Below are 13,386 nucleotides of genomic sequence, written 5' to 3'. Positions count from 1 at the left end.
TAACACATAGGCACTTTTTATACCGATATTCCTACGGGATACGGACTTACGCGGTTTAAACCGCGGGTCACAGCTAGTATATAATTATTGTACAAATCACTACATAGTATAATACAAAGTCTCTTTCTCTGTCCCTATGTCCCTGTGTATGCTTAAATCTTTAAAACTACCCAACAGATTTTGATGGGTTTTTTTTTAATAAATACAGTGATTCAAACCTTGGTTTATATGTACAATAACATCTATTAAACTACTCTGAATTAACGCGTGCGAAGCCGCGGGCAAAGCCAGTTAGTTAATAAATTAAAAACATACCTTCTTGAGGAATACACTGTAAGAAAGGATTTCCTGTGTATTTTTCTCTACAAACGCAAGATACAGTGTGACTGACAATAATGCAATCTGCGTTAATACCACATGATCCTGGACAAGGGTCTATACATTTATTTCTAATACATGCTTGATTAGATGGACAATCTGGATTTATGATACATTCTGGTCTACAGTTTGGTGGTTGTCCAATGTAATCATCAGCGCATCTACAATTAGCTTTTTCATTCCTTTCAATACAGATAGAATTTGGTCCACATGGCGATGGATTACAAGCATCTACTGGTTCCAATGGCGTCATTACAATATCAAAGCAACTCTTAAATGGATCACCAGTTTGTCCTAAATTACAACTGCAGATTGGACTATGATTAATAACTTCACATCGGGCCTGAAGACCACAGGCGTTTATGCATGGATTAATACATTTTTGGTTTACACAGGCTTTTGTAGGAGGGCATTCTGAGCTAACAACACACTCGGGTCTACAAGCAGGTGGAGAACCTTGATAACCTTCCACACATGCACATACTGCTGTGTTTTCGACAGTTCTACATACGCTATTCGGACCACAAGGTGATGGATGACAAGGATCTAAAGGTGGTGACTTTTCTCGTTCCATATGTTGACAATGTGTAAATGGATTTCCTGTATATTCTGAAATGCAGGAACAGCTTGGTATGTGATTTATTACGTCACACTTTGCATTCTGACCACAAACTCCAGGGCAGGGATCACGACACTTATTTCGGAAGCATGCCTTATCTCTAGGACATTCTTGACTGCCTGTACATTCTGGTCGACACGACTCATAAGGATTACCTCTATAATCTGGTAAACATGTACAAAAACCATTATCACATTTAGCATTAGGTCCGCAAGGTGATGGATTACATGGATCTTGAGGAGATGGCGTTGTTGGTGCTGAAAGAAAATTAGCATATGTATGAAAATAAACCACGAGTGGATTATACATATATTCGAGTACTGTTTTTATTTAGTAGGAATTTACCTTCAGTGATTGGTGAACATCTTGAAAATGGATCTCCAGTATAACCTTCATTACAGACACAAACTGCAACATGGTTTAAAACGTGACAATTAGCTTCAACTCCACATGAGCCTGGACATGGGTCTTCACATTTTTGTCTGACGCATGCAAGTGACGCTGGACACTCCGAGTTTATGGTACATTCTGGACGACAAGATGGAGGAGAACCAACATATCCTGGCAAACATGAACATGCTGGCCCACTTGACAATTGTTGGCAGCGAGAGTGTGGACCACAAGGTGATGGAGTACAAGATGGTGGTCTATCAGTAGTTGGTATAATAGCTGCAATTGAAATGTAAAGCAATAATTGGGTAAATATAGTTATTTTGCGTAATTAAGAAATGATCAATAATCATTTATAATAAATACTCACGATAGCATTGCGTAAATGGATCACCAGTCATTCCAGCGGGGCATGTGCAGATAGGATTATGATTTTTAACTTGGCAGTGAGCTCGCAATCCACATGTATTTGGACAAGGATCGTCACATTTCTGATTAATACATGCTTTAGATAGATCGCATTCGCTGTTTACTACACATTGAGGTCTACACGATGGCGGTGATCCTATGTAGTTCGGGAGACAGGAGCATACAGCTTGCATATTAACCTGTCTACATTGACTATTAGGTCCGCATGGTGTAGGTTCGCAAGGATTAGAAGGTGGTACATATGCTAAAATAGAAAACATTTATTAAGATTAAGCATTTATAAATATATACTACAAATTTGTAACTAATAAGTATTTTCTTTAACAAAAAATTTAACATGGTTTAGGAGATTATTGTTATAGGTTAAGTAGATTAATATTTCAACAATTTGAGAATATTAACTGCTTAATAAGTATAGTTTAAAAAGTTAAGCTTAAGACTTACAATCCAGGGCTATTTGTTTGCATTGGAAGAATGGATCTCCTGTATATCCTTTAGGACAAGTACAAACTGGTATATGTTTTTCTACCGTACACTGTGCAAACTGACCACACGTTCTTGGACAGGGATCAATACATTTATATCGAGTACAAGCCAGATTTACAGGACAATCGTCATTGCTCTCGCATTCTCTACGGCATCCTTGTGGGCTGTATGGGTCACCCTCATAGCCTTCAGAACAGAAGCAAGCTCCTGCTCCATTGTGTTCACGACATTCAGCATTTGGCCCGCATGGTGATGGTGAGCATGGACTTGAGGTAGGTGTCATTTCCGTAGCTACAATAAATTCATTTTAAAATGAATAAATAAATTTAAATATTTTAAGCTTTTTTTTATTTTACTATACTCACATGAAATTACAATTTGCACGCAGTTACTTGTAGCATCTCCAGTAAAACCTTGCTGGCAATTACATACTGGCTTATGGTTAACCGTCAAACAGAGAGCATTTAGACCACATGCACTTTGACATGGATCTTTACAACGTTCGTTGATACAAGCTGTATTACTAGGACATTCAGCATCTATGGAACATTCTGGTCTACAGTTTGGAACTCTTCCGATGTAGTTTGGTAAACACGAACAAGCAGCTTGATCTCCTATTACTCTACACTCTGAATTCGGTCCACACGGTGAAGGCTCGCAAGGATTTGTTGGCACAGTTCCTATGTAATAAATCAATTATTAATTTATATTTTGTAATAATTCAACATATATATTGGCAAATCGTATTTCTTGTATTTAATTGTAACAATGAATATAAAAATAATTTAATGATAATTTTGGCGTAAAACTGTAAAGCATAACTTTTTCCTTACTTTCTTCCAGGGCGCATTTTGTAAATGGATCACCAGTGTATCCAGGGGTACAACTACATATTGGATTATGTGTAACTACTTGACAGCGAGCATTCAATCCACATGTGTTTGGACATGGGTCTACACACTTCTTATTAACACAAGCCTTGTCTTGGGGACATTCAGAACTAACAATACATTCAGGACGACAAGTAGGTGGTGTTCCGATGTATCCACTTTCGCAAGTACATACACTGTGACCATTTACTGTACGACAAAGACTGTTTGGTCCACATGGAGATGGTTGACAAGGATTTTGATCGGCATCGTCCCTATCGGGAATAACTGAAAATCAATTTATAATGAGTATATTTATTAAAAATTATTGGTTAATTTGAAATACCTTAATAATATATTCAATTTACTTACGTTGAACTTCGCATCGTGTAAGTGGATTTCCGGTATAACCAGTAAGACACGTGCATGTTGGAGAGTGGTTGATAGTTCTACATTCTGCATTTATTCCACAAGATCCTGGACATGGATCTCTACATCTGTTATTTGAGCAAGCTTTATTTCGATCACAATCGGAGTTAGAAACGCACTCCGGACGACAGCCCGTGTATGGGTCTCCAAAGTATTCCGGGAGGCACGAACAAGATCCAATGCCATTTCTTTCTTTACAAATGGCGTTAGCACCACATGGGGATGGATTACACGGGTTCGGTGGTGGTTCTGGAGTATCTGTTAATAATAAATGAGTAAAACATTATTAAAGCCCTGTTTCATAGTTTGACCCCGATATTAAAAAATAAACTTACGTTCAATAACAGAACATCCACTGAAAGGATCACCTGTATATCCCTGAACACAATGACACAAGGCTACATGATTAGCTACTGTACATTCTGCATTGAATCCACAAGAGCCAGGGCATGGATCTACACACTTTTCATTTTGACATGCAAAATTACCAGGGCATTCCGCATTAATAGAACATTCTGGTCTACAGTTTGGTGCAACACCGATATAATTTGGTAAGCATGAGCATGCAGGCGCTTCACCAACTACTTTACACTGTGAATAAGGACCACACGGCGATGGAATACATGGATTTCCCTTAGGCACCGGAAGAATAGGTTCTAAGAAAAAAGTATAATTATAAGTCACAAATAGATAAAGTAAAAAAATAGTAGAATAAAGCAAAAAGAATAGTATAGTAAAGGTAATAAAATGAAAGTGTAATAAAAAAGTTCACAGAATTTAGAGATCATGCAAATAATTGGGGGATTTCATTTAAATAACACAATTTTTTATTGATTTGTTTCATTTTAATATTCATTTTATGAGAAATTTTTAATTGTTTCTTACTTGGTTCTAATTGACAAGTTACAAATGGATCGCCAGTAAAACCTGCTTTGCATGTACAAATAGGATTATGGTTTATAACTTGACATTTTGCATTGACACCGCATGTTCCCACACACGGATCTCTGCACTTTTGTTTAATACACGCTTGATGCTGTGGACAGTCTGTACTAATCACACACTCCGGTCTACATGTTGGTGGAGATCCTATATAATCTTCTTGGCACGAACAAACCCCATGTCCATCGACTACTTTACAGTTGCTGTATGGACCGCAAGGCGACGGGACACAAGGATTTATGTCTACTGGAACTAAAATACACAAAGTGTGTAATTTGATTTTCAGTTATTTAATAAAATAATAACATATTGTAAATATTGTAATATACTAACTGTTTTTCTGTGGATAACAAGATAGTGTGGGATTTCCTTCATACCCATCAATACATAAGCAAACAGGAGTATGATGTGCTACATTACATAAAGTGTTGACTCCGCATGCGCCTTCGCAAGGATTTACGCATTTATTATTTGAACAAGCCTTGTCTAAGGGACAATCGTTATTTGTAACACATTCTGGGCGGCATCCCATGTAAGGATCACCAAAATAATCAGGCAAACATGTGCAAGCTCCAGCCGAATTTCTCTCTGTACATATGGAATTTGGACCACATGGAGATGGATTACACGGAGTAGTGTCGTACTCGCTAGCAACCGTTACTGCATAAACAAAACGAATGTTCATTAACTTTTTCTTATGTTTAGATAATATTTTATATATTACACTTACCAATAAAGTAACAACCACTAAATGGATCTCCTGTATAACTTTCTTGGCAACGACAAACTGCTTTATGAGAAATAACAATACAATCAGCATGTGCACCACACGATCCTTCGCAAGGGCTTGTACATTTTTCGCGAATACAAGCAAGATTACTTGCACATTCTTCGTCATAAATACATTCTGGACGGCAATTTGGAGCTCGACCAATATAACCAGGTTTACATGAACATGCTGGAGTTTCACCAACGATACGACATTGAGAATTTGGCCCACATGGAGAGGGAATACATGGATTACTAGATGGTTTTACTTCACCTAAAATTGAAATAAGATTATATATTTCTCTTTACTTGTTTTACAATAAGGCATTTTTTAAATTAATGAATATGGACTTACGTTCTTCAAAGATACATTGTATAAAAGGATCGCCTGCGTAGTTGTGTGGGCAACTACACAAAGCATTATGATTTACAACGGTACATTTGGCATTCTTTCCACAAGCTCCAATACATGGATCAACACATTTTGTATTGATACACGCTCTGTTTGGCATACAGTCACTGCTAACCATACATTCAGGACGACATGAAGGTGGTGATCCGAAATATTCTTCTTGGCATGCACATATAGCATGACCGTGGCTTACACGGCATACACTATTGGGGCCACATGGCGATGGTGTACACGGATCTATTGGTTTGTCTATTTGGCCTACAATTTATAAATTTCATGTTATTTGCAATCTTATCATTTTTTAATATTTTTCTAAGATAAAGTTAAATTTTTAACATACTTAGATAGCACGAAGTAAAGGGGTTTCCTTCAAAACCGTCAAAACAAGCACATGACGGAGCATGATTATTAACTCGACATTCTGCGTTCATACCACACACTCCAGGACAGGGATCTTTACACTTATTGTTAATACACGCTCTATCCTTCGGACAATCAGAATTTAGAACACACTCAGGTCTGCATTCTATATATGGATCACCATAATAATCTGGTAAACAAGAACATGATCCTGCTCCATTCCTTTCTTTGCATACAGCATTAGAACCACAGGGCGATCTAGCGCATGGATTCTCATATTGAGGTTCAATTACTGAAATAACGAGTTTGTGATAATTATAAATAGTTTCGTAATAATATACACAAAATGTATATTTTCCTAACAAAACTTACTTGGCATTAAATAACATCCGGAAAATGGATCACCAGTGTATCTTGATTCGCAAGTGCATACAGGAATATGTTTAACAACATCACATATTGCATGAATACCACAAGAACCTGGACATGGGTCACCGCATTTTTCAGATATACACGCTAAATTTCCGGGACATTCAGAATTTATGGTACATTCAGGTCTGCAATTGGGTGGACGACCGATGTAATTGGTCAAACATGAACAAACCGGTAATCCGTTAATGTCTTTACATTGTGAATGAGGACCACATGGATTGGGCAGACAGTTATCAACTGGAGTCATTTGCTCTGTTTAAAAAAAAAATTGTTGTGTACTCGTCAATTACTATATTTACTATAATTAGTTATTATTTTAATAATTTGTAATAATTGAACGTTAATAACTTACTGTCTTCCAAATAACAGCGCACAAATGGATCACCCGTATAATCACTGAAGCAACTGCATACAGGATTGTGATTTACAACTTGACAATTTGCGTTTATACCACAAGTACCCGGACAAGGATCTTGGCATTTTTGGTTAACACATGCTCTGTTTGGTCGACAATCAGAACTAACGATACATTCCGGTCGACAGTTAGGTGGTGAACCCACACACATATCGAAACACGTACAAACAGCGTGACCGTTAAAGGTTCGACATTTACTATAAGGGCCACATGGTGAAGGGTGGCAAGGGTCAACTGGTTCTTGAATAGCTGAAGTAAATAAGAGGAAATAAAGAAATTGTAATATGAATTTACATAAAAATAGTATAAAGAAGGATAAAGAAATAGTGTCTTACTTATTATAGGAGTACATGCATGAAGAGGGTTTCCGGTAAATCCATTTAAGCAGTAACAAGAAGGTGCATGATTGGTGACACTACATTCAGCATTCCGCCCACATGTTCCTGGACATGGATCTACGCATTTATTGTTAAAGCAAGATCTGTCCATGGCACAATCTGTATTCATAACACATTCAGGTCTACAGCCTAAATATGGATCCCCATAAAATTCATCTATACAAGTGCAAGCGCCAGCACCACCTTTTTCCCGACAAATTGCATTAGGTCCACAAGGCGAAGGATTGCAAGGTTGTCGTGGAACTTCTTTAGAAACTGAAATTTGGTTGGAGAACAACATATATGAAAAGATTTCATGCAGTCGTAGCAAGGGCGGAGAAATACTAATAAACACTTACTTTCAAATGGATTACAACCGGCAAATGGATCTCCAGAAAAACCTTCGTCGCAGGAACATATCGGTCGATGATTCTGCGCCGTACACTTTGCGTTGAAACCGCAGGAGCCCACACAAGGATTAATGCAGATTCCATTGAGGCATGCGAGTGCGAGAGGACAGTCTTGATTGATGAGGCATTGTGGTCGGCAGGCCGGTGGAGCTCCGAGCGTTCCAGGCTCACAAGCGCAAACGGCACGTCCAACTTCATTCCGACACGTTGAATGAGGTCCGCACGGAGATGGTAAACAAGGATCAGGTGCTGGTTGGGAAATAGCTGTGGAGCAACAATAATATTATGAATCGTTGTAATATTATGAATACGAAACTGTGCTTTTTTTCACGTCGCAACGTTTTGCAATGTGATTACATATTTACAAATTTGAATTTGAAAATATAGAAACATAAAACACCTGGAATATCTAAAAGTTCATGGCTTAAACGCTTTTATCATAATACAATACAAAACATTTGTGGATAAAGGCCAGTCTACACGATTGGCCGGCCGGTAAGGCCTGTTGTTGGAAAGTTCGCATGCGCTTAAGGATTAAAATTATTTGGATTGCGCGATTCGGCAGAAGTATCGCAAAACATTGTTCAATGAATTGGAAATTTCATTGTACATTGAAGTTTTACCGACTTAAAAAGTGAATAATGTGATGGTAATTTTTCTAGAAAGTTAAAATACAATAAACAATAATCACGCTTAAGCGAAGTTCATGCTTTAGTAATAAAAATATACATAGTTATAATTTTTTACGTATCTCGGAAAAACATTTTTGTTTTTATTGATTTCATGAAAATGCCCCACGAACGTTGAACAATAAGGACAAATAGAATTTGTTAAATTTTATATAGTTTGAATATAAAAGAATGTCGTGAGTTACAAAATTTAACTGAAGGACAAATTTTAAGAATTTTATGTTCGATTTGTACAGCCACACAAAGTTAGGAAAAAGAAAATTTCTAAAAATCTCCAAAGGACATCTACATAAATTTTTTAATTTAATTAAATGAAATCACTTACTCTTCCTATAGCATTTGATGAACGGATCACCCTCTGGGAAATTTTCTGGACACGAACAAATTGGATTATGTCCGACTACGTGACAACGTGCATCAAGACCACAGCTGTGTACGCAAGGGTCTTTGCATTTAAGATTTATACAAGCTTTAGTAGGTGGGCAATCAGAATTTACTGCACATTCTGGTCGGCATGCAGGAGGAGCTCCTTGATATCCAACACGACATGAACAAGCTGCCCTGTTATTTACGACGTGACAGTCGCTGTTTGGTCCACATGGAGATGGCTCGCAGGGATTGAAAGGTGTTGCTATAGAAGAAAAAACAGTAAAGATATTGTAACTGTAAAACTAAAATAATGTTCCATGAGTAATCATGTAAATGAGCATCTAAAGTGTAGTATTGTGGACTGTACTACAGAAGTAAATTTAAGCGGCTATAACATTATCATTAAATTAATATTAACTTAAGCTTTTGCACTTACGTGTTCTATATTCCGGTCGACAAGAAGAAAACGGGTCACCCTCGTATCCTTTAAAGCAGGTACACACTGGTACATGATTAGTTACAATGCATTCTGCATTAACTCCGCATAGGTCTTTGCATGGGTCCCGACAATGATTTGATAAACAAGCCAAATGGTTCGGACAATCCGAGTTTAAAATGCACTCAGGTCTACATCCTCCTGCGTATGGGTTTCCAATGTTAGGTGGGATGCATGAGCAACGAGCTGCATTATTTATTACGGTGCAAATTGTATTTTCTCCACAAGGGGAAGGATTGCAAGGAGTTACAGAATCGTCTTTTGAAATTGCCACACAGCCTATGAAAGCGTCTCCCTTATAACCTTCGAGGCAGCTACATAGGGGAGTATGATTGATAACGTTGCACTTTGCATTATTTCCACAAGCGTCTGCACATGGGTCGGAACATTTTTCATTAATACACGCTTGATTTGGTGGACACTCTTGGCTTATTACACATTCTGGTCGACAGAATGGAGGCGCTCCTGAGTAATTTAGTTGACAAGAACACACCGGATGATTTGATTTAATTTCACATACTGAATTAGGGCCACAAGGCGATGGTACACATGGATTTGAATCCGTCGGTGTACTTTCAACAAAAGCTGTACATGCGATGAATGGATCGCCAGTTTCTCCAGATCCACAGCTACATAAAGGATTATGATTAACTACAATACACTGAGCACCTACACCACAGCTGCCTTGACAGGGATTTACACATTTCTGATTTACACATGTTTCTTTCTGGGTACAGTCAGAGTTGCTAACACATTCAGGTTGGCACATTGGTGGTATACCTCTAAAGCCCGGTAAACAAGAACAGACTGCAAATCCTGTATCTGACACGAGGCAACGACTGTATGCTCCGCATGGAGAGGGGTCGCAAATAGACAATGAGGTTGGTATATTAGGCTGACTTTGACATCGAACATATGGGTCGCCTGTTAAATTGGGTGGGCAATAGCATACAGCATGATGATTAATTGTCTCGCACTGCGCTCCTATTCCACAAACATCTTTGCAAGGATTTTCACATTTATTATTTAAACATGCTAAGTCTGAACTACAATCACTGTTCACAACACATTCTGGTCGGCATGAAATATATGGATTTCCAACAAAATTTGAGAGACATTGGCATGCTAAAGCACCATTGTTATTTTCACATCTTGCATTTGAGCCACATTGCATATTATCACATACTTCTGGTAAAATAGCTGAAAACATTTCAATTAATTGTTAGCTATTATAAACTTACTTAAAAAAAGAATATGATACAATCTTAGTTATACTTACGATTAGAGGTAGTTTTACAATTTTCATAAGGATTTCCATCAAAACCATTTTTGCATCGGCACACAGGATCATGATGGTAAACTGTGCATTCTGCATTTAAACCACAAGAGCCGGCACATGGATCTACACATCTGTTTCTTATACATGCTTTATCAAATGCGCAATCGGAACTTAGTAAGCATTCTGGTCTGCACGCAGGATTATTAATTGAATTAGGTCCAACACATAAATTGCAAACTGCAAACTTATCGCCGTAGGTATCGCAGTAAGAACTTGTATCACATGGATTAGGTAAACAGGGTTGTTTTGTGGAGTTATCAGGCGTTATTACTATAGCTAAAAAGAAACAAGTCATTTAATTTTAGCCTTAAAAGGTAATACGATATATATTATAAAAATTATGTTACAACAAAGAAGATCCATGATATGATTATATAAATAACTTACGTCTATATATGCATTGGATCAACGGATCTCCTATGTAGCCATCCGGGCATAAGCATGATACTGTGTGGTCAGAACACAAACAAACAGCGTTAATTCCGCATATGTTTCTCGTTGCACATGGATCCACACATTTACTATTGATACATGATTCGCTGGACGAACAATCGGAATTCATTATACATTCTGGCTTACATTCTGTCAATGGATTACCGTGGAAGTCTGGTGGACAAGAGCAAACTGCTTTGTCTCCGAAATCTTGACACATAGCATTTAATCCGCATTTGGTTTTAGAGCATGGGCTGTTTGATTTTTGACTTTCTGGTTGTAAGCAACAAAGAAGTGGATTGCCTTCATAGCCCTCTTCGCATACACAAACAGGGTGATGAGATTCTACATGACATTTTGCATTTAAGCCACATACGCCAGGACAAGGGTCACGACAAGTATAACCAATACAAGCTCTATTTATTGGACATTCATCATCTATTTCACATTCACGTGAAACGCACCCGTTTAAACTATATGGGTCTCCAGTGCTACCTTCTGGGCAAATACATGATACTTGACCTTCGTAGTTGACGTTACAAATGGCTTGAGGACCACAAGGATTTGGACTACATGGACTCTTTTGAGGTTGACAGCCTATGTAAGGATCACCTATAAATCCAGCCCGACAGAAGCACATTTCAATGTTACTGCTGACATAACAATCTGCATTGGTTCCGCATTTGCCTGGTTTACATAATACTTCAGGAGGTAAGTAAAATTGATGGTTGCATGATTTATACGGATTACCAATAGTATTTTCCGGACAATAGCAAGCAGGAGTTCTATTAGGATCACAACGAGCTCCAATGCCACACGTGTTAGGTTCACATGGATTTCGTGCTTCGATACATCCTCTGACAGTATTCGGACTTTCTACGTAACCTGGTAAACAGGTACACTTTGAAAAACCATTAGACAAAACAGTGCACTGCGTGTTAGGACCACATGGAGATGGATTACATGGGTTATTGGGTAACTGACAGGGTTGCTTAGGTGGGTTGCCTTCATAATTTGGTAAACAGAAACAAGCTGGTTTTTCATCGATTATTCTACATCCTGTATTAGGCCCACACGGATTGGGTTCACATTCATTGCCCTCAGGAACTGAAAAATTTTTTTAAATAAGTAACGAATACTTTAATATGAATATAATTATTTGAATCGAACATTAATACACTCACTGCAATTTTTGAAAGGATTTCCAGTAAGACCTTTAGGACAGAAACATATTGGATTTCCATTATCATTTTCACAGAATGCATTCACGCCACATGGGTTTGGTAAACATGGGTTTGATGGGGGCTCACAGCCAATCATAGGATTGCCAGTAAAACCAGCCAAGCATTTACAAGAAGCACGGTGATTAATAACATCACAAATTGCATTTATACCACATCGGCAGGGAGAGTCACATTTTCCATTTATGCACGCTTCTGTATTGGCGCATTCGTTGTCTGATCGACATCCTTGTACTAAAATAATGTAAACCAGTATTAGTGATTTTTATAACTCGGGAAATAGAATTCGAACCCGCGGCACGATGCATCATAACATCATTTTAGATCGCTACTCAAGAAACTCAAATTACAGACATACCTTGATAACAGTCGAGGAAAGGATTTCCCGTAAAACCAGCAAGACATTTACATTGAATACCGTGGTTCACTGGGTAACATTCGGCATTTTCACCACAGGTATCAACAGCGCAAGGATTAATACATACTCTATTGAGTCTGTCACATAACAATTCGGGCGGACAATCTTCATTATACTGACACACTGAATGGGATTCAACGACTAAAAACAAAAGGTGGATATTAATTGCATTGTGTCTTCACTGGTGAATATATCCAATATTTTCACGATGCTTACCTGGCACACACCCGACGTATCCATTTCCCTGGTATCCTTCAACACAGCTGCAATCTGATCCGTGATTGGTGTTTATACAAACTGCATTAGGTGCACACGGGTTATGTATCGCACATGGGTGTTGACATGCATTATTTATACAAGCTTCCGTCAAGTGACATTCTTCATTTCGAGTGCAACCAGCTGAGTAAAATACAAAATAATATATATTTACAATTTTCGCATGCATTCTATTTATTTACAATATAAATTATTCATTACTTCAGTTATGTTCTATACGCCTTGAATATTTTCTTCATTATTTTCCAATACAGCAAAAAATAATTAATCAATCGTTTTTGAAATCCCACTTATATCGAATAAACATTCATTTAATTTAACATGAAACCGTTTTAAGCTAAGGAGCATACTACAGCTAGAAATTTTTATTCTGTTTTGATTAATTTCATAATATTCATGATTCATTCAAA

At 37.7% G+C, this 13,386-nt stretch overlaps 1 protein-coding gene across 1 annotated transcript in view; it reads right to left on the bottom strand.

Annotated features, from left to right (window-relative positions):
• The window catches only part of LOC119835351, a 95,062-nt gene that overhangs the window by 47,832 nt on the left and 33,844 nt on the right, over positions 1 to 13,386 (bottom strand). Inside the window, exons 30-53 of the mRNA XM_038360114.1 lie at positions 12,917 to 13,099; positions 12,641 to 12,841; positions 12,226 to 12,516; positions 10,997 to 12,148; positions 10,550 to 10,885; positions 9,211 to 10,470; positions 8,731 to 9,036; positions 7,666 to 7,980; positions 7,265 to 7,582; positions 6,867 to 7,178; positions 6,455 to 6,766; positions 6,063 to 6,374; positions 5,666 to 5,980; positions 5,273 to 5,584; positions 4,876 to 5,202; positions 4,486 to 4,794; positions 3,936 to 4,256; positions 3,544 to 3,858; positions 3,136 to 3,459; positions 2,668 to 2,982; positions 2,261 to 2,593; positions 1,758 to 2,060; positions 1,343 to 1,666; positions 316 to 1,254 (exon numbers count right to left, since the gene is read on the bottom strand). Coding sequence (XP_038216042.1) covers positions 316 to 1,254; positions 1,343 to 1,666; positions 1,758 to 2,060; positions 2,261 to 2,593; positions 2,668 to 2,982; positions 3,136 to 3,459; positions 3,544 to 3,858; positions 3,936 to 4,256; positions 4,486 to 4,794; positions 4,876 to 5,202; positions 5,273 to 5,584; positions 5,666 to 5,980; positions 6,063 to 6,374; positions 6,455 to 6,766; positions 6,867 to 7,178; positions 7,265 to 7,582; positions 7,666 to 7,980; positions 8,731 to 9,036; positions 9,211 to 10,470; positions 10,550 to 10,885; positions 10,997 to 12,148; positions 12,226 to 12,516; positions 12,641 to 12,841; positions 12,917 to 13,099 — 9,735 coding nt within the window. The remainder of the gene's footprint in view (positions 1 to 315; positions 1,255 to 1,342; positions 1,667 to 1,757; positions 2,061 to 2,260; positions 2,594 to 2,667; positions 2,983 to 3,135; positions 3,460 to 3,543; positions 3,859 to 3,935; positions 4,257 to 4,485; positions 4,795 to 4,875; positions 5,203 to 5,272; positions 5,585 to 5,665; positions 5,981 to 6,062; positions 6,375 to 6,454; positions 6,767 to 6,866; positions 7,179 to 7,264; positions 7,583 to 7,665; positions 7,981 to 8,730; positions 9,037 to 9,210; positions 10,471 to 10,549; positions 10,886 to 10,996; positions 12,149 to 12,225; positions 12,517 to 12,640; positions 12,842 to 12,916; positions 13,100 to 13,386) is intronic.

The sequence above is a fragment of the Zerene cesonia genome, chromosome 20 (genome assembly GCF_012273895.1).
Source record: "Zerene cesonia ecotype Mississippi chromosome 20, Zerene_cesonia_1.1, whole genome shotgun sequence".
Lineage (NCBI taxonomy): Eukaryota > Metazoa > Arthropoda > Insecta > Lepidoptera > Pieridae > Zerene > Zerene cesonia.
The sequence above is the reverse complement of the archived record's forward strand: the minus strand, read 5'-3'. Positions and strand labels throughout refer to the sequence as shown.